Raw genomic sequence first — 24,338 nt, 5'->3', positions numbered from 1 at the left:
TCACTTCCCAGTTCTGGTGGGTATTCTTAGGCAAGTTGTTTCCCTGCTCTGTGCCTCAGTTTCTCCATCTGTAAAATAGGGATACTTACAGAGAGCTGAGCGTTTTCCCTGATGGCAGACACAAGGACTAGAAGATTGGATTGCCTGTGTGTACTGGAGGCAGGATGCCAGGAGAAGCAGTTGTGAGCATGACCCTGAGAGGAAGCAGAGGGACAAGGCTTATTGGGAACAGAGCCTCCTGAAGAGGCATACATGGGGATTTCAGAGTGGGGAAACCACCTGCTGTTGTTGATTCCTACTCTGTTCAGGGCAATAGGACTTTGTGTGCATTCTTTGTGAATAGGCAAGGTTGCCCCAAAGAACAGACCTGGCTTGTAACATCAATTCCTCCTCTTAACAGAAACAACCCTGCAAAGCCCTAGATTCTAGCTAAACCACACAAGCGAAAGCAGTCTGCAGGGAGCCTCTGCCAAAGAAGCTCCAAACTGCACCACCCTACTACCACATCCTACCCTTTGCAATCATGTATCTAAGGTGAGTTATGGAGCCAGCTAACTCATCTGTAGGGCCCTACCAAATTCATGGTCCATACTGGTCAATTTCACAGTCATAATATTTTTAAAACAATAAATTTCATAAGTTCAGATATTTAAATCTGAAATGTAACGGTGCTGTAATTGTACGGGTCATGATCCAAAAAGGAGTTGGGGAGGGGTTGCAAGGTTGTTGGGCAGATGGGGGTGATACTGCTACCCCTATTTCTGCACTGTTACTGGTGACAGTGCTACTTTCAGAGCTGGGCGCCCAGCCAAGAGTTGCCACTCTCCAACCACCCACCTCTGAAGGCAGCGCAGAAGTAAGGGTGGCAATACTGTGACCCTCCCCCACCAAAATAACTTTGTGACTCTCCCTGCAAATTGCTCTTGGTCAGGACCCCCAATTTGAGAAACGCTGGTCTCCCCCATGAAATCTGTATAGTACAGGGTAAAAGCACACAGAAGACCAGATTTCATGGTCTGTGGCACATTTTTCATGGCCTTGAATTTGGTAGGGCCCTAGTAGTTTGCCCTCCACACACACACAAACGCGTCTGTACCGCCCTTAGCCTCAACTCAGGCAGCTTTCAGCAGCAAGACTCCTGCAATGAGCAACCTAGCCATTGCCATGACCACAGCTCCAGGCCACTGAGAAGAGAGCTTAGAGAGTTTGCTCCACCCACTTAGAAAGAAGCTCAGAGTCATCGTGATAGGCCAGAAACTCTGGCTTTGCCCGTCTTTCGACAGAACTCCTGCTCTCAGATTGGATGTTTGGTGATAATAACAGGCTGGGACGAGCTACAATTAGCTGGTGCGACAACAGCAGCTGCGGGTTAAAGGGACAGGGGGTGGAGTGTGCATGGGAGGATTCTGGAGCTACTGCTAGTACCTACGGTGTGTGCTTGGAGAGACGGACGCCGGGTTGTCAGGTAGGACTGTGCCTCAAGGGGGAACGTCGGTTAGTCGCACAGAGGCGGGCAGCAGGCAGAGGTGCAGCTCAGCATTGCTCAGAGCGTTAGAAGTGACCGGTGCTGCGGCATTTCATATGGCTGACAAGACAGCGTGGTCTTGTACAGCCACCGGTAACAGCCTGTGAAACCGAGAGAGCCCCGCCAGGAAGGGGGTTTCTGGAAGAGTTGGAAATTCTTCCCCTTTTGTGAATTTGGAGGCCTGAGCTGTACATTGCCCAAACTTTCCCCTTTGTGCGCTGATGCCTCTTTATCCCAACCTGCCTTGCAATCCTGGACTCTCCTCACATGCTCGATTGGTGCTGCTCCATATCAACCTGCAGCCTCACCTGCTATTCCGGTTCTGGCTTCCCCCCAGTTCTGCTAATGCCCTTCTGTCCTGGCCTGCAGCCCTCTGCTATTCTGTTCCTGGTTGCTGCACCCCATATGCAGGTCTGCCAATGCCCCTCTGTCCTGGCCCACAGCCCCTTGCTATTCCATTCCTGATGTCTGCATCTCCCAGGCAGCTCTGCCAATGGCCCTCAGTCTAGACCTGCAACCCCACCTGCTGTTCCCATTATGGGTTCCTCCCTCTCAATCCTGATGCGCAGCATCCCTGCTGTCGCAGCCCTAGATCTTTCTACAAATGTACTTAACAACAAAAAAATGTTCTGCCAGATGACTAGGAACTCCAGAGCAAATAGGGCTGTTTTCTGTCTTTAACTCTATTGCTGAAAGCATTTCCAAGTCTTCTCTGCTCCAGCAACCTCATCTTTCCCTTAGCTATAGACCCACATTCAATGCCCTGCTCTACCACAGGCTCCCTATGGGACCTTGGGCAAGTTGCTTAGGCCCAGATCCTCAAAAGTGTTGAGGTGCTTAACTCCTATTGACATAATATGTCCTCCATCACCACACAGGAGTTTGATGCTGCTCATATCTTAAACCTACGGAACTCTGTGCTGCTGGATTTTACAGAAGCAACCAGTAAGATTAAAAGAAACATGAGTGGTAGATATGAATGACCGAGAGGGGACTGTCAAGAACCATGGGGCTGAGTTCCCTAGCTGAGGCCCAGGCTAGTGGGTACAGCCTTCAGACAGGTTAATGAGCCCAGCTGGGCTTCAGCAAAATCACCTGATTGACCAGTCCATCCAATTGGCTGAAAGAAGCCAACAACTCTGCATTTATGCTCAACAGCAGCACAACTTAACACTTACACCTGCAGCTCCAATTGTTCTTGTGCACAGCTTGCTGGGGATATTAGTTGGCAGCTCCTTCAGGGAGCATGGGCATGGGCATGTACCTGGCATGGTTCACCACCTCCCCTGACACCTGCCCCTTCTGCAGTGAGAGGGAGACCCTGGTGCACATCTACTTTGAGTGTACCAGGTTGCAGCCTTTTCCGGCTCCTCCGGAACCACCTCCTCAGGTTCTGGCTGCGCTTTTCCCCACACCTCCTGATCTGTGGCCCCATGAAGTCGCAAGACCTCCTAGTTGACCTCCTTCTGGCATTGGTCATGGTGGCCGTTCACCATACCAGGAAGAGGAAGCTGGACGAGGAGATGCTCTGTGACTGTGAGGTCTATTTCTGATCCTCTCTTAGGTCATATATCTGGACAGAGTTCCTCTAGAGCAGTGGGCATTGTCCAAGGTTCTCTGCTTAGTGTTCTCCTCTGGATCCCTGCTGTTGACCCTGTGACCCTTCACTCTCATCTGTGTTTTTTTATTTGTGGTCTCCTGAATTCAGCTGAGACCTGGGTCTAGTAGCTCCTCCCCTTAGGCTGGGGCGAGGGGCCTTTAGACATGGGCAGATGCCCCCCAGAGCCTTAATAGGTGCAATTGCTCCTGTGCCTGCTTGCTCTTGCCCTGTTCTGGTCCTTCTCCAGCCCACCCGACCCTGCATCCTTGCCTGGCTTCTGACTCCTGGCTCTGATTATTGGTGTCAGATTCTAGCTCTGACCATTGGCTCCGGGTAGTGGCTTCTGACTTTGACATTTGGAACAGGCACCGGAAGCCAGAGCCAAAGTCTAACCTCTAGGGCAGACTGCCCATATCCTGGTTCTGAAAAGGGCTGGGTTGCCAGCAAGAGAAACAATCTAGGCTAAGTGACATGAGTCATGCCCTGTTCCCTTCCCATGATTGCTGCATACACAGGGGCTGGAAACCTCAGACTCAGTTTGCCTCTTTGTAGTCCTGTGACAACTCCAGCCCCAGCAGCGTAACATAGGCCTGCTCTGCACTACACGGTTAGGTTGATGGAAGATGCCTTACATCGACCTAGGTGTGGAAATCTCTTCATTTAAATTTGGCTTCCACTGACGTGAGTTCCTCTCTGCAGTGCTTTAGTGACACCACCTCCCCGAGCGGTGGAGAGCCAAGGTTGATGTAATTAGGTTGATGCAGTGTCAGTGGAGACCCTGCCTTGCTTTCATGGACTGTGACTGGCTTTCAGGAGCCATCCCACAATGCTCCACACTGACAGTACAATTGATACAAGCGTCCTGGTGAGGATGCACACCGACGACACAAGTGACTTAATACCTGTGGTGGCTGTGTGCAGATGTAAGTTAGGTAGACATCATTTTGTAGTGTAGACATGGCCATAGGCTGAACACCCAACCCAGATCAGTGCAGGCTGTCTCTGACCCTTCCACCGCAACCACTGTCAGTGACCACTAATGATCCATGTTCTGTCCCATAGGTCTGGGATCCACAAGAGCTCTCCTGAAGGAGGAAGTGACTGTGGTTTGAGAGGCTTCCTGTGGGAAGAGCTTTGTGTCTCGGTGGAGAAGGCTGGAGCACAAGGATGATGGATCGGTATAAGACCCCACGCACCAAAGAGCTGGAGTTTGGAGGGCCCCTGGGTAAGATGAGGGTGAGGGGAGTGGGAAGGCAGTGGCTCACATACCCTGAAAGGCAGGGCAAACTGGAGGTGTGAATGCAGCTACATGGTTAGAACAGGGTGGGTTTGGGAGTCAGCACTCTTGGGTTCCCAGCTCTGCCATTGACTCACTGTGGGAGCTTATCTCTCAGGGACGCTGCTGCCTGTCACTCACCCGCAGTTCTGATCACCCTGGGGATCTTGTCCCTCTAACCTCTCATTCCTCCCTCTACAGGAGCCATGATCCTCATCTTTCTCATGCCAGCTACCATCTTCTATCTTCTGCTGACATGTCGCACTGAGCAAGCCAGCGTGCTGAACTTCCCGCCCCCGCTGCCACCCCTGAGCACCCTCTGGAGCCCCCACACCTTCCTGCTGCTTCTGGCTTGGGTGGGACTCCAGGCTGCCCTCTACATGCTGCCTATGGGGAAGGTAATGCTGGGTCAGCTTCATTGGGCAGATGTCCCCTTCCCTGCTGGGTGTCATCTGCCTAATGGTGGCTGTTTGACTATCCATGGGGAATCAAGGGCACACATGAATTGCCTGGGCCACAGCTGAGCCAGATCACGGCCAGCTGGCTACACCATGTAGGCAGAGACTTGCCAAAACTCAGTTCTTCTACACAGTTGTGAACTGAGGCTCCAGGGAGGGTGCCGGTGAGAGGAGCTGGAGTCAAGACCAGAGAGATCAGTGCTAACCGGCTGTGTGGCTTTCCCCCAGGTCACAGAAGGGATCGTCCTTCGAGACAAGAGCCGGCTCCAGTATCGCATTAATGGTGGGTGTTGGATTTTGTTAGGGAGGGGAGATCAACTATGACCCGCCCCAGAATTTGCAGCCAATCACATCACTTACTGAATTTCCTCATGGTAACAAGTAATAGCATTTGGGGAGAAGTGCTGTCTATTGGGGCTGAGCAAGGGGCTAGGAGTCAGGACTCCTGGGTTCTATCCCAGCTCTGCCACAGATTCCCTTTGTTACCTTGGGCAACCCTCTTTATGCCTCTGTTTCCCAGAATAACAGTGTGCTGTGACTCAGGGGTGCTCAGCTAAAAAGGCACTAAGTGTTTCTGTATCTAAGCAGCATGTGTCCTGCTTTCCCTCCTCCCGCACCGCAGCTTTCCATGCGATGGGGGTCACGGCCCTGGTGGTGGGGGCTGGACTGGCAGCCGGGTTGCGCCTCAGCTACATCTATGACCACTTCCTGCAGTTGGCTTTCTCGGCCTTGCTGCTGGCCTTCGGCCTCAGCTTCCTCCTCTACTTCAAGTCCCTCTTTGCCCCAGAGACAACACTGGCACCAGGCGGGAACTCGGGTGAGTCCTTCTATACACATGGGGCACACGGACACAGGAATGATCTTGTGCATGCAGACATACACGTGTGCACTTATGCATGTCTGAACACACACAGACATGAACACACTGACACATGCACCACACACACAGGGACACGTGTGCATGCACTAACACATAGACACTCTCTTAGTCACACAGGTCATACCTGGTGTCTCACGGGGGTGCAGGGGGAGAGCAGCCTGTGATGCCAGTCAGGTAAAAACTGCCAGGACTCTAGGGAGGTATCTGATCAGTTGATGAGGGTCAGAAAGGAACCACCCTTGTTGCAGAGAGTTTAACTTTCCAATGAAGCATCCAGCAACAGCACCCATTGGAAACCAGACATATCCAGATTTAGCACAGCAGGGGTGGGGATACCAGGCCAGTGGGATGTGCCCCTTGGACTGATCTGGGGTAGCAGAGAGGGGAGCATACCAGACTAGATGGACCCATTGGTCTGATCTGAGGCAGCGGGGGGATACTGAGCTGTACAGGCCTATTGGTCTGGTCCAGGGTGGCAGGGAGAGGAAGGGGGAGTAGCTATTCCACCTTGAGGTGCCTGACTTGCTATTGGCCCCACAGGGAATCCTATCTATGACTTCTTCATGGGCCACGAGCTGAACCCACGCATCGGCTCCTTCGACCTGAAGTATTTCTGCGAGCTGCGGCCAGGCCTCCTCGGCTGGGTAAGTGGGTGGGGTTTTAGGGTGCCCCCTGCTGTAGAAAGACCCTGAGGCCCATAGCTATGATGACCTTGCGAAGGCAAAGGATAATCGGAGAATCTGCTGCAGGGGAACACTAGTCCCGGGAGAAGGGTTGCAAGGGGGAATTTCCCTCTGTCCAGATGGCCATGTGTAGCAGATACTATCCATAACCAGAAATCCTAGCTAGATGGACCCATTAGTCAGACAAGCATGGTGGGAGGGGTGAAGAATACCAGACTAGATAAGCCCATTGATCTGATCTGGGGCAGCAGAGAGTGTGGGATGCCAGGCATGGGTGGGCCCGTTGGTCTGATGTAGGGGTAAACCAAGCAGGATGGTTTTACTGTTACACAGGGGCTAGATATGCCTTTGGTCAAATCCGGGGCAGCGGGGAGAAGAGGTCTTACTCGAGGATGCCAATTAGGTAGGGGGGAGGAGGGGCTGCCAGCCTGCCACACCCCCCCTCCCACTCCATCCCCACCCCAAGTTTCATACAGGAGGTGTGCTCCCAGGTGGAGGTCTTAACTGCACAGCATTAGTGTGGTATGAGAGTTCTGCAGTGAGGTGCTTCTCCCAGCTTGTGTCCCCAGGGCAGAAAGTCAGTGTTTTGTTTCCAAACAGAGGCAGGGTGACTGCTGCCTTGGGGACTGGTCAGTAATGAAGAGGTTAATGAGAACATGTCTGATCCCTGCAGCATCTGCTGACACCTTCTTTCAACAAAGTACACTGTTGTTTATCATTATCACACGTTTGGGATTCTCACCAATTTTCAAAGCACTAGTAAGCTGAGGTGGCACCACAGGGTTTTTGCCAGCCCCTTGTTAACTGACCTTTGACTAATCACAGTTTTTATTTAAAGAAAAAGAAAAAAAATCTGGAAATTTCTCTCCCCTTTCCTTACGGGGTAACCATGAAAACAAACTGTTCCTGTTACTTGATCAGTTGGGATCAAAAGAACAAGAGCTAAGTTCCACTTCTGTAGCAGGTGGGAAAAGAGACCTAATGATCCCCACACAACACATTTTTTATATGAAAAGACCAGTTATGTTTTCCACAGAATCATTTCACTAACCCTCCCTGAAATTCTTAGCCCAGTCCTATGTACAGCCTTGTGTGATAATGGTGGGCAGGAAACAGTTATTTTTGGGGAGAGGGCAAAGCATTTTTTCACAGGTCTGCCCAAAATACTAAAACCAATATAACATTAAACTATCTCTGGTTATGGAACTGAGCTGGCTCCTGCTCCCTCAGGCAGTTGCACAGTGCAGCCATTGCTCCCTTCCTGCATCCTACACAAGTGCAGATAGGAATATATGGAGGACACCCCACTGTAGTTCCTGCACACTCTTGCCAGTTGCACCAACAAGGCAGGAAGTGCAGAAAGAGAGGACGTGTGACCATATAAGACTCTGGTTCAATTCCTCTGTAACTTGGGGCAAATCATTTGGGTTACATTTACACTTTGAGCTGTAGGTGTAAATTCCAGCTGGAGGCACACCAGCTCTAGCACTGATTGCACTACTGTGCTAAAAGTACAGTGTAGCTTCAGCAGTGTGAGCAACAGCAGGGGCTGAGCACCCTGAGTACATGCCTAGTACCTTAGATGGATACCTACTTGGGGCAGCTAGCCTCTCCCATTAATGTGGCTACACTCTATTTTTAGTACATGAGCTCTGACTAAGCTAGTGAGGAATTTACACCTCCAGCTCAAAGTGTAAACATCCCTTTAATCTATTTCTGTCTCAGTTCCCCATCTGCAAAATGGGGATAATAATATCTCGCTACCTCACAGGAGTGTTGTGAGGAGAAATACATTTAACACCTGTAAGACATGGTCTAGGTATATTTGGTCCTTGCCTCAGTGCAGGGGACTGGACGACTTCTTGAGGTCCCTTCCAGCCTCACATTTTTATGATCCTATGATTAAAAATAAAGATTGTGAGGTACTCAAATGCCATAATAATTGAGGTCAGATAACATATATAGGCGCAAGCAGCTACTGCATTAAGGAGTCCTATAGCTGCTAACTGTTACTGTCGTCCATCAGCACTATCTCCAGCCCAGAGTTTGTAGAGCTAGTACGGAGCAGAGGCTTACTGAAACATTTGACGTACCCCTCCCCCAACTTTCCATCCCACCTGTTATTCCACCTCCAGATAAGAAGAGACCTAGGCTCCCACCAAACCCTTTAACACAAATGAAGAGAAACCCATCCACTCAGGAACCAAAAGGGTCCATTCCTATCCAACTCCCACACATGGTGATTTGAAACAAACCATCACCATTTCCAGACAAGACTGCAGAACACCCATCAGGTATATGGCCATTGATAGATGCTTCCATGAAGTCCTGAGGAGGGGAAATCACTGGGTGTGGGGAGGAGATGGTTCAATTTGGGGAGTCATGTTGGTGAGAGTGTTTTAACTAAGGAATCTCTCACATATAATCACAAACTAAGGCACAAAATCTTTGAGGGAGCCCTTTGTTAAAATTGTGGCAGCACATCACTAATTCTAGTGGTTATTTGCACCATAATTTTAAACTCCTTTGTCAATAAATAAAAGCATGCAAGAGGTGATAAGCTTCATAGCAAGGGTGGAGGCCCATATAGTCCCAGATTCCCTCAATAATACATTGAAGTTTTTCATATCTCCATCTATATTGAACTTGACTTGAATGTACTTTGTGTAAAGGTTATTACTGAGAAAAATATTATGCAATGGAAATGTCTGTTTCTTATTGTTTTTGCACTCACGTGAGTAGAAACCAAGTAACAACATAATTTAACTAAAAATCTAACATTTAAGGGTACTACTCAGCTTCCTCTTTGTGTAAAAGGAGGGTGAACTGTTGTTAATCAGTAAAGCTACTACAAGACCTAAGCTTCTTATGACCCAAGTGTGAAGGTTGGGACATTTGTCAGCTTTGTGGAAACTTTACAACTGTTGTGAAATGGCTCTGAATTAAGAAGATGCAAGAGATAGTCTCATATCTCATGCAGCTTGTGCAAAGCCTTGACAACTCTTAAAACAAGACCCAGTTTAGAATGAGGAACTATAACATTTTCCACTTGAACATTTTCAATCAACACGTCAATCAACATGTCAATCACCTAAAATGCCACTGCCAGTAATCACATTCCAAAGTGTTAAGTCTGCAACAACTGTCGAACGATAATATTTTTTATATTTTGTAGAGCTTTGCATAGTGAAGTTCAGTGTAACCACTCAGATGAAAGCCAATATTAACTAAATCTGTGATCATGTAAGGTGCTGAATTCCCCCAATTTCTGTGAACATCAATTGGAGTCATGACTGGAGCACGGGTATTGAAGGCTATGTGCTGTTCAGAAAAGACAGGAAGAAAGGCAAAGGTGGGGGAGTAGCCTTGTACATCAATGATGAAATTAAATGTAGCGAAATAAGATGCGATGGAATGGATAAGACAGAGTCCGTCTGGGCAAAAATCACGCTGGGTAAAAAAGCAACTAGAGCTTCCCCTGAGATAGTGCTTGGGGTGTGCTACAGACCGCCGGGATCGGATTGGGATATGGATAGAGACCTCTTTAATGTCTTTAATGAAGTAAACACAAAGGGGAAATGTGTGATTATGGGGGACTTCAACTTCCCGGATATAGACTGGAGGACGAGTACTTGCACGAATAATAGGGGTCAGATCTTTCTGGATGTGATAGCGGATGGATTTCTTCATCAAGTAGTTGAAGCACCTACAAGAGGGGATGCCATTTTAGACTTGGTGTTGGTGAGCAGTGAGGACCTCGTAGAAGAAATGGTGGTAGGGGACAACCTTGGTTCGAGTGATCATGAGCTGATTCAGTTCAAACTAGATGGAAGGATAAACAAATGTAGATCTGCGATTAGGGTTTTTGACTTCTCGAGGGCTAATTTTAAAGAGTTAAGGAAATTAGTTAGGGAAGTGGACTGGACGGAGGAATTAGTGGATTTAAATGTGGAGGAGGCCTGGAATTACTTTAAGTCACAGCTGCGGAGACTGTCGGAAGCCTGCATCCCGAGAAAGGGGAAAAGAACCATGGGCAGGAGTTGTAGGCCAAACTGGATGAGCAAGCAACTCAGAGAGGGGATTAGACAAAAGCAGAAAGCTTACAGGGAGTGGAAGGAAGGCAGGATCAGTAAAGAAAGCTACCTTGCTGAGGTCAGAACATGTAGGGATAAAGTGAGGAAGGCTAAAAGCCACATTGAACTGGAACTTGCAAAGGGAATCAAAACCAATAGTAAAAGGTTCTACAGCCACATAAATAAGAAGAAAACAAAGAAAGAAGAAGTGGGGCCGCTATACACTGAGGATGGAATGGAGGTTAAGGATAACCTAGGCATGGCCCAACATCTAAACAAGTACTTTGCCTCAGTTTTTAATAAGACTAGTGAGGAACCTTGCGATGATGGAGGGATGATAAACGGGAATGTGGGTATGGAAGTGGATATTACTGCAACTGAGGTAGAGGCCGTACTTGAACAGCTCGATGGGACGAAGTCGGAGGGCCCGGACAATCTCCACCCGAGGATATTAAAGGAACTGGCGCGTGAAATTGCGAGCCCATTAGCGAGAATTTTTAAGCAATCGATAAACTCGGGGGTTGTGCCGTATGACTGGAGGATTGCTAATGTAGTTCCTATTTTTAAGAAAGGGAATAAGAGTGATCCGGGTAATTATAGGCCTGTTAGCTTGACGTCTGTAGTATGTAAGGTCTTGGAAAAAATTTTAAGGGAGAAAGTAGTTAAGGACATTGAGGTCAATGGTAATTGTGACGAATTGCAACACGGATTTACTAAAGGTCGATCGTGCCAAACCAATCTGATCTCCTTCTTTGAGAAGGTGACAGATTACTTAGATAAAGGAAATGCGGTAGATATAATTTACCTAGATTTCAGTAAGGCGTTCGACACGGTTCCGCACACGGAGCTGTTAGTTAAATTGGAAAAGCTGGGAGTGAATATGAAAGTTGTAAGGTGGATAAGGAACTGGTTAAAGGGGAGACTCCAGAGGGTCGTATTGAAAGGTGAACTGTCGGACTGGAAGGAGGTCACCAGTGGAGTCCCTCAAGGATCGGTTTTGGGACCGATCTTATTTAACCTTTTTATTACTGACCTTGGCACAAAGAGCGGGAATGTGCTAATAAAGTTTGCGGATGACACGAAGCTGGGGGGTATTGCTAACACGGAGAAGGACAGGGATACTATTCAGGAAGATCTGAACCACCTTGTAAACTGGAGTAATAGAAATAGGATGAAATACAATAGTGAAAAGTGCAAGGTCATGCATTTAGGAATTAATAATAAGAATTTTGGATATACGTTGGGGGCGCATCAGTTGGAAGCGACGGAGGAAGAGAAGGACCTTGGGGTACTGGTTGATAGCAGGATGACTATGAGTCGCCAATGTGATACGGCTGTTAAAAAAGCAAATGCGATTTTGGGATGCATCAGGCGGGGTATTTCCTGCAAGGATAAGGATGTGTTAGTACCGTTGTATACGGCGTTGGTGAGACCCCATCTGGAATACTGTGTGCAGTTCTGGTGTCCCATGTTCAGGAAGGATGAATTCAAACTGGAACAAGTTCAGAGACGGGCTACGAGGATGATCCGAGGAATGGAAAAACTGCCTTATGAAAGGAGACTCAAAGAGCTTGGCTTGTTTAGCCTGGCCAAAAGAAGGCTGAGGGGGGATATGCTCGCCCTATATAAATATATCAAGGGGGTTAACGTTAGGGAGGGAGAGGAATTATTTAAGTTTAGTACTAATGTAGCCACGAGGACGAATGGGTATAAACTGGATATTAGGAAGTTTAGACTTGAAATTAGACGAAGGTTTCTGACCATTAGGGGGGTGAAGTTCTGGAATAGCCTTCCGAGGAAGTAGTAGGGGCAAAAGACTTCCTGGCTTTAAGACAAAGCTTGATAAGTATATGGAGGGGATGTTATGATAGGATCATTAATTTGGGCAATTGATCTTGAATTACCACCAGACAGGTCTGCTCAATGGTCTGCGGGGAGATGTTGCATGCGATGGGTACTGAGTTGCTGCGGAGAATTCTTTCTTGGGTGCTAGCTGGTGACTCTTGCCCACATGCTCAGGGTTTAGCTGATCGCCATATTTGGGGTCGGGAAGGAATTTTCCTCCAGGGCGGATTGGCAGGTGCCCTGGAGGTTTTTCGCCTTCCCCTGCAGCGTGGGGCACGGGTCGCTTGCTGGTGGTGTCTCTGCAGCTTGAGGTCTTCAAACCATTTTTGAGGATTTCAATAACTCGGTCCTGGGATAGGGGTTGTTATAAAATTGGATGGGTGGGGTTCTGTGGCCTGCCTTGTGCAGGAGGTCAGACTAGATGATCAGATTGGTCCCTTCTGACCTATGAGTCTATGAGTCTATGAGTCTAAGATAAGAAAAGGATGGTAATTTTAAGGCTCTGGAAGCTCTTAGATGAGCCTGTAAAACAGTTTTCAGAGGGGTAGTCCTGTTAGTCTGTATCAGTAAAAACAACAGAGTCCTTGTGGCACCTTAGAGACAATTTATTTAGGCATAAGCTTTCATGGGCTATAACCCACGTCATCAGATGCATGGAGTGGAAAATACAGTAAGCAGGTATAAATATACAGCCCATGAAAAGATGAGAGTTGCCTTACCAAGTTGGGGGTCAGTGCTAACGAAGCCAATTAAATTAGGATGGATGTTGCCCATTCCCAACAGATGACAAGAAGGTATGAGTATCAACAGTCTTTATTCAGGCCTAATTTGATGGTGTCAAGTTTGCAAATTAATTCCAGTTCTGCAGTTTCTCGTTGAAGTCTGGTTTTAAATTTTTGTTGCTGAAAAATGGCCACTTTTAAGTCTGTTATTGAGTGTCCAGGGAGATTGAGGTGCTCTCCTACTGGTTTTTGAATGTTACAATTCTTGACGTCTGATTTGTGTCCATTTATTCTTTTGCACAGAGACTGTCTGGTTTGACCAATGTACATGGCAGAGGGGCATTGCTGACACATGATGGCATATATCACATTGGTAGATGTGCAGGTGAACGAGCCCTTGATGGTGTGACCGAGGTGGTTGGGTCCTATGATGGTGTCCCTTGAATAGATATGCAGACAGAGCTGGCAACGGGATTTGTTGCAGGGGTTGGTTCCTGGGTTAGTGTTTCTGTTGTGTGGTGTGTAGTTGCTGGTGAGTGTTTGTTTGCTTCAGGTTGGGAGGGCTGTCTGTAAGCAAGGACAAGCCTGTTTCCCAAGGTCTGAGAGTGAGGGACTCCCCTTCAGGATAGGTTGTAGATCCTTGATGATGCGCTGGAGAGATTTTAGTTGGGGGCTGTAGGTGATGGCTAGTGGCGTTCTGTTACTTACTTTCTTGGGCCTATCCTGTAGTAGGTGACTTCTGGGTGCCCTTCTGGCTCTGTCAGTCTGTTTCTTCACTTCTCCAGGTGGGTACTGTAGTTTTAAGAACGCCTGATAGAGATCCTATAGGTGTTTGTCTCTGTCTGAGGGATTGGAGCAAATGTGGTTGTATCTTAAGGCTTGGCTGCAGACAATGGATCATGTGATGTAGTCTGGATGAAAGCTGGAGGCATGTAGGTAAGTATAGCAATCAGTAGGTTTCCAGTATAGGGAGGTGTTTGTGACCATCGCTTATTTGTACTGTAGTGTCCAGGAAGTGGATCTCTCTTGTGTGAACTGGTCCAGGCTCAGGTTGATGGTGGGGTGGAAATTGTTGAAATCCAGGTGGATTTCCTCAAGGGCCTCCTTCCCCTGGGTCCAGATGATGATGATGTCATTATTGTAGCACAAGTAAAGTAGGAGTGCTAGGGGAGGAGAGATGAGGAAGCATTGTTCTAAGTCAGCCATAAAAATGTGGGACCATGCAGGTATCCATAGCAGTGCTGCTGACTTGAAGGCATAAACATAAATCATCCCCAAATCTGAAATAGTTGTGGGTGAGGACAAAGAAAGTGACAAAGCTCAACCACCAGGTTTGCTGTGACATTATTGGGGATCCTGTTCCTGATGGCTTGTAGTCCATCTTTGTATGGAATGTTGGTGTAGAGGGCTTCTACATCCATTGTGGCTAGGATGGTGTTTTCTGGAAGATCACCAATGGATTGCAGTTTCCTCAGGAAGTTGGTGGTGTCTGGAAGACAACTGGAAGTGCTGGTAGTGTAGGGCCTGAGGAGAGAGTCCACATAGCCAGAAAATCCTGCTGTCAGGGTGCCAATGCCTTAGATTATGGGGTATCCTGGATTCCCAGGTTTATGGATGTGGGTGGTGATGGTGGGCAGGGGTTGAAGAGGGAATGCAGGGGACTCAGAAGAAATACAACCAAGCTCTCTTGAGCCAAGGTTAGTCAGAAAAGAGGAAGATGTGAAGGGCATAAGTGAAAAGAAGGGGCCAAAACCCAGGGAAGGGATAGCAGTGGCTTAAAGAAGTTCCCAATCTACCTGTGGTACTTGTGGCCCCATCACTGTAGTATCTGAGCACCTCACATCACAGCCCCTCAGTGAGGTCAAGCAGTGCTGTTATCCTCACTGTACAGATGGGGCACTGAGAGACTAACAGCCAGATTTTCAAAAGTATTTAGGCACTTAGCGGGATTTTCAAAAGCGCCTAGAAGATTAGGTGCTGTATAAACACACTAGGTGCCTAGCTGCATCTTTGGGTGCCTAAAAGCCTTTAAAACTCTGTCCCTAAGGCACTGACCTGAGGTCATACAGGAAGTCATTGGGTGTGGAGGGGGGAGGTAGAAACCAGGTCTCTCAGATCTAGCTCCCTATCCACTGGACCAGCCTTTCTATCTGCTGCATGCTGCAAAAAAGAGGCCTCTGATGGATGGGAGCAAAATCAAGAAGGCCAGCTCTCTGAGATTCCAGCAGTTGGTCCCAGGTGATTGGGAAGGATGTCATGGTTGACAGTATGAAAAGCAGCATAGAGGTCAGGAAGGATGAAGAAAGAAAGAGAATGAGAATCAGATAAGAGGAGCGCACTTAACTGTCAATGAGTAGCAGGTTCTGCCCCAGGCTGAGTTGTACAGCAAAGCCTGCTATGCAATTTTAGGACTTGTCTACACTGGCACTTTACAGAGCTGCAACTTTCTTACTCAGGGGTATGAAAAAACACCCCCTGAGCGCTGCAAGTTTCAGCGCTGTAAAGTGCCAGTTTAGACAGTGCACCAGCGCTGGGAGGCACTACACCCCTCATGGAGATGGGTGTAGCCACGACTCCACAGCCATATTAAAGCACTGCCGTGGCCAGCTCTTTAACGTTGCTAGTGAAGACATGCCCATTGATTTTAACTGAAAACCACTTTTTTTGTCTTTTTTTTTTTCTTCTGAGTTTGAAAAAAGGAAGGAATGAGAGAGTGTTGTATGGGTATTAGATGTGATTATACATCAAATTCATAGGGTTTCAGCTGTATTCAGGCCAGTTCCAGAACAAAGAACAGAAATTGCATCCACAGAGTCGATAAAGTTGACGATTATTGTCATGATTTGTGTTATTTTTTTGGGCACCATCTGTGTGCTCAGCACTGTTCAGAAAATGTAGTCCCTGAGCCAATGCATACAAGATGTGTAACTCTGGAGAAGATGGCTCAGATACTTAAGTATGCATAGTTATTGACATCACATGTTCACTGTGATGTTTATATCTATGAGTGGAGGCACTGATGGCAATAGACGTTTTACTTGTTTAAGGACTAGAAGATTTGACTCTCCAACTTTCTTTCAAGAGGAAGAGTTGCCCAGAGCTACTGTGCTTGTTTGTTTTCCTTTCCTGCCTGCAGTCGCCCTGATGTACCTTAGAAGCAATTTTGTCCCCAACTTTAAAACGTGGAATTTTCTTGGTGTTTGATTAAAAAGTCTCCTGTGAAAACTGCAGCTCAATCACTGTAGTTTTATGTTTAAGAACCTTCTGGAAAGTATCTAGCCTTTAAACAGAAGTGAAAGCAGTGTTGCCAACTCTCATTATTTTGTCATGAGTCTCATGATGATTGTTTTCCTTAAAGCCTTACTTCCTGGAGTCCAGTGATATGTGATGATTTCAGCCGTCATTCTTAAAGAAAAATTAAGTTTCTAGTTCTTGTGGCTATGGAGAAAGCTTCAGAATGTGACCCCAGGGCACCTTAAAGGGTCAAAAAGCAGAATACAAATTAAAAACACCAAATCTATTATTTTTACATAATCTCATTATTTTAAAGCCAATCTCATGATTTTTGGTAAGCCTGATTCTTGATTTTTGAACATTTGGGGTTGGCAATACTATGAAAGTGACTTGAAAGTGTCGTTTTCACTACTGTTTTAAAGTAATTTTCTAGTCTATTATTTGTAGAGGGGTAACACCCCTAGAGCCCAAGGCAGGTGCAGTGTAAACTCCTGGGGCCTTGCCCTAGTATAGTGACTCCCAATCTAGGGTTCGTGAACCCCTGGGGGTTCACAAAATGTTACAGGGGGTTCTTGGGGGTGGGGGGGACTCCCTAATGGCAGACAGCTGTCCTTAAGGACACTGGGCAGCACAGAGCCAGCAGCCTGGAGCCCCTGGACTTCCAAGAGCTAAGCAGATCAAAGCAAGCGTATCTATCACACTGAGGAGATTTAAACTTCGAGTCCATATAAGAAATGGAAAGGGAGGTGGATTATTTTTTTGCTGTTTTAAAAATTAATTAAGCAGCTAGTATTGTTTTTAAATTATTATGAAGAACAAGTTTAAGCTTTGTTGTAATGTGTGTTGTTTGCCTGGACTGCTCAAGACCTGAATGCTTGTGTAGGAGGAACTCTGAGTTGGCTTCTTAAATATCTTCATGCTGTTTCACATCTGATACTCCTTGATGAAACATAGGAGCCTTGTCTTATAGCAAGCTTATTCAAAGTGATACAAGCTACGAAAGTGAGATCTTGGAAGAGTGTTGCCATTTTCAGAATGTAATAAAAATACTGTAATGATAAATTAAGTGTGTAATAAGCATGTTATAAAAACAAATTGTATATTAAGATCACTGCTTTTATAGTTTATACTCAGGTAAAGGAGAAAATCCTGGAAATATTCATTTTTAGAAGGGGGTTCATGAGACTTGACTTTTTAGTGAAAGAGGTTCACAGGTTGTTAAAGTTTGGGAACCACGGCCCTAGTAGGATGTTTCCAAAGTTAAATGATCTATTCCAAGTGTGATAGAAAGTAATCTAGGTTTTTCTACAATTGTTTCAATTGTATTCAAGAGTTAGTAACAAATTGAGAATACAGTAACTCCTCACTTAACACTGTAGTTATGTTCCTGAAAAATGAAACTTTAAGTGAAACAATGTTTAACTAATCCAATTGTCCCATAAGATTTAATGTAAATGTTGGGGGGTTAGGTTCCAAAGACATTTTTTGGGTCAGATAGAAGGCATTATACTGTATACTGTACTGTGGTTGGGAAGTGCCCCTGGCTTACACCACACAGGCACAGCCTGCTGCAGGCAAGGAAGCACCTTTGCAGCAGCAGCTTCCCTGGAGAACAGGCTCAAATTTTGCCAGGAATGCTCCAGGCCTGCCTCTTCCAGTCCCCGCTCCACTCCAGGCCCACCTCTTCCCATTCCACCTTCTCTCCAGAGCATGCCACATCCCTCACCCCCCAAAGTCCTAAGCGCCTGCTCCTCCCTCGCAGAAAGTCCTAAGCGCAAAGTGCTGGGAGGGAGGGGAAGGAGCAGGGAAGCCCTGTGTCTCCATTCCTCCCACTCCCTCTCAGAAAATCTTAAGCACCACCAAACAGCTGTTTAGCGGCACTCAGGATTTTCTAAGAGGGATGGGGAGGAGTGGAGAGGCCGCACTTCCCTGCTCCTCCCCCTCCCTCCCAGGAAGTCCTAAGCGCTGGTGGGGGAAGCGCTGGGAGGGAGGGGGAGGAGGTGGAGAAGCAGAACTTGTGCAATGCTCCCTTGTAAAGTCACTGCTCTTCCACAGAACCTTACAAGCAGGCAGTCAAACGATGTTATAAGAGAGCATTGCACAACTTTAAATGAGTATGTTCCCTAATTGTTTCAGTGTTATGTCTCTGTTCAATGTTAAGTGGGACAACGTTAAATGAGGAGTTACTGTATACATTAAAATTTTAAACCTAACCAGTGTCCCTTCAGTGACTTGACACAAGATGTCAGAACATGTTAGTATTAGAGCTGAGTGGGTCTAATATTTATTTATTTGTATATAGGAATTAGAAATTATCTGACAGGAGCACTGAATATAAGCTATCATTTGCAAAAAAAACAAACAAAAAAACCCCAAGAGTTTATAGGTGCTCAAGTAGCTTCTGGAATCATAGTTAAATTTGCCCCCTCCCCTACCAAAATCTGAAATGGCACTCCTGGTCCACTCAGCAATCAGGTGTTTTTTCTCTGGGCAGACAAGGTGCTGAGGGCAAGGGAAGGAGCAGGGAGGGAGGCAGGTCTTCTTCAAACTCTGCCTGACTGCTCCCCTCCTGCCAGGCACTGGTGAACATGGCCATGCTGATGAAAGAGACTGAACTGCGGGGCAGCCCCTCGCTGGCCATGCTCCTGGTCAATGCCTTCCAGCTGCTGTATGTGGTGGATGCACTTTGGAATGAGGTGAGTCACTCCCACATCCCTGGCTTAGCCTTGGCTTGGGATCTGCAATGGCCTAGGGGCTACAAAGGGAACCTTAGGGGAGGACTCCTGGGTTCTCTTCCCATGTCTGGGAGGAGGGTGGAGTCCAGTGGTTTGAACACAGGGGCTGGGATTGAGGACCCAGCTCTGAGAAGGGAGTGGGGATTGGTGATTAAAAGCACAGATGTGACCAGGCTGGATTGATTTAATTTAAATTGATTATAGTCAAGTTTCACATTTGTACTTTATAGTTATTTTCCTAACAAAAGGTTGATTTTTCACTAGTGGGTTATATTAAAACATGTTAATTTGCAACCAAACACACCCTGACTTTATACTAAATTTGGTGGTACTTTTTGCTAACCAGGAGGACACAGTATATCTCTACACATTTATCTGAGTAATTATATACTTATTTTACATGTATTCTGATTCTTAATTTTTACATTTTTATTAATGTTAGAAAATGGTGAATGTTGTATTTATTTACAATATGATGATTAATGTTTTACTTGCAATTTGTTTCCAGCTCTATTTGGATGGAAATTAAAATTCAATAAAAGATCCCCAGAAACAGCATGTTAAGATTTTTAATAAAATAAAACTTTGTGTGCTAATATACTTTTTAAAAGTTTATAAATAAATGTGTTCTATTTAAAACTGATTGTATTAAACAAAGGAAGTAGCATCTGTAGTCAGTGAATTTAACTGATTGTTTCTGGTCACCATGTCATTCAAGATTTTAGACCTAGTAGATCTCCTCCTCTCTCAAATAGTTTTTTCTTCATAGATTGGAAGAGAAAAACAAGCTTTCCTGCCTGTTCAACTCCCAATTGATTTCTTAACTTCAAATGAACTAGTCACTGAACTGATTTAGTTGAATAAAAGGAAATTAAATTAAAATATTCTCTCTGCACCTGCAGAAGAGACTACCGCCAACAGTTGAAAGGTGGTTTAGTGCTTCAACAAACTCTGGTTCCAGATGCCTAGCCAATGATGTCAAGCAGTTCTGTGTGTTCACTTTCTTTAAACTTGGCAGTAAATGTGTCCTGCTTAATATTTTTTTTTGTATTTTTAAATTATTTAATAGTTTACAGCATGGTTAGGCCTTAGCACAGGTTGTTTATTTCAAATTTAATTTTAAATAGATTTAAATAGATTTAGCTTTTTTAAAATATTTAAATTTTGTTTAGCATTGATTTTTATCCATGCTGGATGTGGCTCCTCTGTGTCCTGCAGGAGGCCATCCTCACCACCATGGACATTGTACATGATGGGTTTGGCTTCATGTTGGTCTTTGGGGACCTGGCCTGGGTGCCCTTCACCTACAGCCTGCAGGCCTACTTCCTGGTCAACCACCCCCAGAAGCTGAGCCTGCCCATGGCTGTCGGGATCCTCTTGCTCAATGGTGAGGCTCAGGTGATTTCCCTCTCATATATCAGACCAATAGGCTCATTCAGTGCCATATCTCTCCGCTTCTCCCCCGCACCCCCTGATCAGACCAATGGATCCACCTAGTCAGGACCAATAAGTTTAGTATCCCTCCCACTTTACCCCATGACTCCATCTGTCACAGTATCTCTTCCCACGCTTCCTGCCTCACCAACCCTACAACTCACCTTGCTGCACAATGGAGTGAAATACCTTCCTGACCACCCCCAAGCCACACCCTGAAGTATGAGGATTGAAAGCCCTGCTCAATGCCACCCCGAGCCAGCATCCACCACCATTGTCATTCATCTCTTTGTCCTCTCAAGAGCAATCTGTTTTCATACCAATCCATGGCAGAAGTGCCAGTATCCCCATGCCTAGAGCTTCCACAGCCTATCCTCACTCTGGTTCTCTTCTTGGCAGGTCTGGGATACTGCATCTTCCGCAGCGCCAATTCCCAGAAGAACACTTTCCGAAGGAACCCCAATGACCCCAGAGTAACTGGTGAGCTGCTGCTGCCTCTTGGATGGGAGTCATATGGGGGACTTAGAGTGGAGTAGTCTGGAGTGGGAGAAGAAGGGGATGCTAATGGGAGGGAGGGGGAGGAATGGATGCCATGTGAGTAATGCTCTTCTCCTCCCAGGTCTCAAAACCATCCCCACAGCCACGGGCCGGCGTCTCCTGGTGTCTGGGTGGTGGGGGTTTGTACGCCATCCCAACTATCTGGGAGATATCATCATGGCTCTGGCTTGGTCGCTGCCCTGTGGTGAGTCTAAATCCTGCCTGGAGGGAACCTGTGAAGGCTAACAAGGAGGTGTTGGGAGGGGTGGGGGGTAGGGATTGTCTCCTCCTCCTGCCCCCAGCATTGGTGTTCCAATGGGACCTGTGCCTTTAGGGCATGCAGGGCATATCCCTACTGTCCCTCTGCAATGGAGGCAGGGCAGCATCTCTCTAGCCCTCAGGGCAGTGGTGTCTCCCTTGGGCACCCATTGTGTCTTTCACAAGCTACACAGAGGGTGCCTGCTCTGGCCCAACATCCCAGTCACGTCCTAAGCAGATGGCACCAATATGCTGCCCTATACTCCAGCCAGAGGTCACGTAGAAGGCACCTGGTCTGGTTGGCCTGAAGTCCCAGGTGGAAGGCACTGGTCACACCTTCCAGGAATGGCATCAGTGTATCATTAACATGGGAGTGGGGAGGAATCTACGCCCTAGACAAGCTTGCTCAGCACTCAGGCTATCCACTAGAACAGTGGTTCTCAACCTGTTTACCATTGTGGGCAACATATGCAGCTCTCTGTGTTATGTGGGCTGCATCCACACAATATATATACGGCCTCTAAGGCCCTGAGAATGTCACATGGGCCACAGCTGTGTGCTGACTAGGACACAAGCAGCCCACGGGTTGAGAACCATTGCACTAGAAGGTCCTAGAGGAAGGGCCCATGGCCTCCTTCTCCTCATGCCCCATGTCTCTCCCACCCCCTCAGGCCTGACGCACGTCCTGCCCTACTTCTATGTCTTCTACTTCACCGTGCTGCTGATTCACCGGGAGGCTCGGGATGAGCACCAGTGCCTGCGGAAATATGGGCTTGCCTGGCAGGAGTACTGCCGGCGAGTTCCCTACAGGATCTTCCCTTACCTTTACTGAGATTTGGCCCAGCACACCATGCCCCATGCAGACCCAGGCACGACAGCTCACATCTGCCCATCTCTGCTCCAAAGGCTGGCAGGACGCTAGCCTCTGTCCTCACCACTGGGGCACGTTGTCATCCCCAGAGATCTCCAGTTGGAGGTGCGGGCTCTGGGGTGGGGCTGGGGATGAAGGGTTTGGTGTGTAGGAGGGTGTTCCAGGCTGGGACCGAAAGGTTTGGAGTGTGAGAGCGGACTCCAGGCTGGGGCAGAGAATTGGGACACGGGGTGAGGGCTCTGGGGTGGAGCTGGGGATGAGGGGTTTGGGGTGCAGAATGTTGGGAATCATTAAGAAAAGGATAGATAATAAGACAGAAAATACCATGTTGCCTCTATGTAAATCCATGGTACGTCCACCTCTTGAATACTGCATGCAGATGTGGTTACTCCATCTCAAAAGATATATAGGAATTGGAAAAGGTTCAGAAAAGGGCAACAAAAATGATTAGGGGTATCGAATGGCTGCCATGTGAGGAGATACTAATAAAACTGGAACTTTTTAGCTTGGAAAAGAGAAATAAGGGGGATATGATAGAGGTCTATAAAATCATGACTTGTGTGGAGAAAGTGAGTAAGGAAGTGTTATTTATTCCTTCTCATAACACAAGAACTAGGGGTCACCAAATGAAATTAATAGGCAGCAGATTTAAAACAAACAAAAGGAAGTATTTTTTCACAGAACGCACAGTCAACCTGTGGAACTCCTTGCCAAGGATGTTGTGAAAGGTAACACTGTAACAGGGTTCAAAAAAGAACTAATAAGTTCCTGGAGGATAGCTCCATCAATGGCTATTAGCCAGTAGGGGCAGGGACGGTGTCGCTAGCCTCTCTTTGCTAGAAGCTGGGAATGGGCAACAGGGGATTGATCATTTGATGATTACCAGTTCTGTTCATTTTCTCTGGGGCGTTCTGGCATTGGCCACTGTCAGAAGACCGGATACAGGGCTAGATGGACCTTTGGTCTGACCCAGTATGGCCATTCTTATGTGTAACAAAACCCACAATGTTTTCATAACAGCACTAGATGTCTGAGCTGCATTCCTCTGTGCTTCACTCAAGCTTAAAGCATTGCCTTCCATGAGGGACCATGATGGAGCTTACTGCACGATTGGTAATGCTTTAATGAAAGAATTTAACAATACCGCAACCACTACAGTTGGCTGCAAGCTTCACCTTGGACATCTGAGAATGGGTGTGCCTGAATTCTCCTCTGCTGCTGTAAGGAGGTGCAAGCCCACAGCAGAAAGGTCAGCCTGACAGATGCATGGGTCACGATGAGATGGAGGGTTTGTCTTCACTGCAAGAGTTAGCTCAAATGAGTACGCTGGAGTTACTCTCACTTGAACTCAACTAGAGTAGGTCTACACTGCAATCGGACGTGTGAGTGCAGCCTAGACTGGCATAGCTAGAGTAAAACTAGTGTGGATGCACAGGCTTGTACAGCATGTGCTGCTGCATCTTCACTATTTTTAGCCATGCTAGCTAGAGTAAAGCTAGTGCAGGTATGTCCCCCCTGCCAAAAAAGCTGCAGTCATGCCTCAGAAAGCAGTGTAGACATACACTGAGAGCACCTGCACCATGAAACAATTATTGGAGCTGTACAGAGAGATTAGATTAGCAGTTGATGTGCTGCTGTAACTCAAGCTGTTGCATTACTGGCTTGAGTGGCAGCAGTCCTCCAGCTTCAACCTCCATCCCCTTGCGAGCCAGTTAGCTTGATTTTAAAGCACCATTTAATTAGTGCTAGAGATTTCTGTGCGGACAGGAGTCCGGTTAGGAGCAAAAGTTGAGTTAAACCTTGAGCGACCACCAAAAAGAAGACAAGCCCCAAAGAGAGAGAATCACAGCTGGGAGTCAGTTTTGGCTTGAAGTGGAATACAAGTTTGGTTTGCTGTGTCTGTAAGGGCCTGATTATTTGAAGGACTGGGGAATGCTGGAGTGTGGTTTTGGACAATGCACTGATGTGACAATTTTATTAAAAATAAATGAAATGCAGTCTCCATCTGTGTTCAGTGTCAATTGTTTGGGATGCTTTTGAGGGCTAGATGAGCAAAGTGTCAGATCTTAAATACAGGAAACAATCAACCAAATAGGCAATACTCCTTTTAGGGGGATTCTGCTCCAGAACCTCCCTCCCCTGATGGGTACAGGGCCGGCTCCAGGCACCAGCTCAGGAAGCAGTTGCTTGGGGCGGCCAAGGGGAAG

At 47.0% G+C, this 24,338-nt stretch overlaps 1 protein-coding gene across 2 annotated transcripts; it reads left to right on the top strand.

Annotated features, from left to right (window-relative positions):
• Window positions 1-1,305: 1,305 nt before the first annotated feature.
• On the top strand, window positions 1,306-24,128 carry TM7SF2 (transmembrane 7 superfamily member 2). Of its 2 annotated transcripts, none has more exons than XM_050960656.1 (11): window positions 1,306-1,465; window positions 4,188-4,350; window positions 4,603-4,799; window positions 5,088-5,142; window positions 5,482-5,676; window positions 6,280-6,383; window positions 18,873-18,992; window positions 20,250-20,418; window positions 20,865-20,945; window positions 21,085-21,207; window positions 23,152-24,128. In XM_050960656.1, exons 2-11 carry the CDS (start codon window positions 4,293-4,295, stop codon window positions 23,163-23,165), a joined length of 1,116 nt encoding a protein of 371 aa, XP_050816613.1. In that variant the 5' UTR covers window positions 1,306-1,465; window positions 4,188-4,292; the 3' UTR covers window positions 23,166-24,128. The 2 variants fall into 2 exon arrangements, with proteins under 2 accessions (XP_050816613.1, XP_050816612.1); XM_050960655.1 differs by lacking the exon at window positions 23,152-24,128 and adding an exon at window positions 21,932-22,190.
• The last annotated feature ends 210 nt before the right edge of the window (window positions 24,129-24,338 follow it).

This window comes from Gopherus flavomarginatus, chromosome 6 (assembly GCF_025201925.1).
Source record: "Gopherus flavomarginatus isolate rGopFla2 chromosome 6, rGopFla2.mat.asm, whole genome shotgun sequence".
In the NCBI taxonomy this organism is placed as follows: Eukaryota; Metazoa; Chordata; order Testudines; family Testudinidae; genus Gopherus; species Gopherus flavomarginatus.
The sequence above is the reverse complement of the archived record's forward strand: the minus strand, read 5'-3'. Positions and strand labels throughout refer to the sequence as shown.

Bases quoted from the DNA above. Each gene is read 5' to 3' on its own strand.
- TM7SF2 (XM_050960655.1), top strand. From the start codon at position 4,293: ATGATGGATCGGTATAAGACCCCACGCACCAAAGAGCTGGAGTTTGGA. The intron at 4,351-4,602 runs GTAAGATGAGGG...CTCCCTCTACAG, and splicing joins GGAGTTTGGAGGGCCCCTGG to GAGCCATGATCCTCATCTTT. The intron at 5,677-6,279 runs GTGAGTCCTTCT...TTGGCCCCACAG, and splicing joins GGCACCAGGCGGGAACTCGG to GGAATCCTATCTATGACTTC.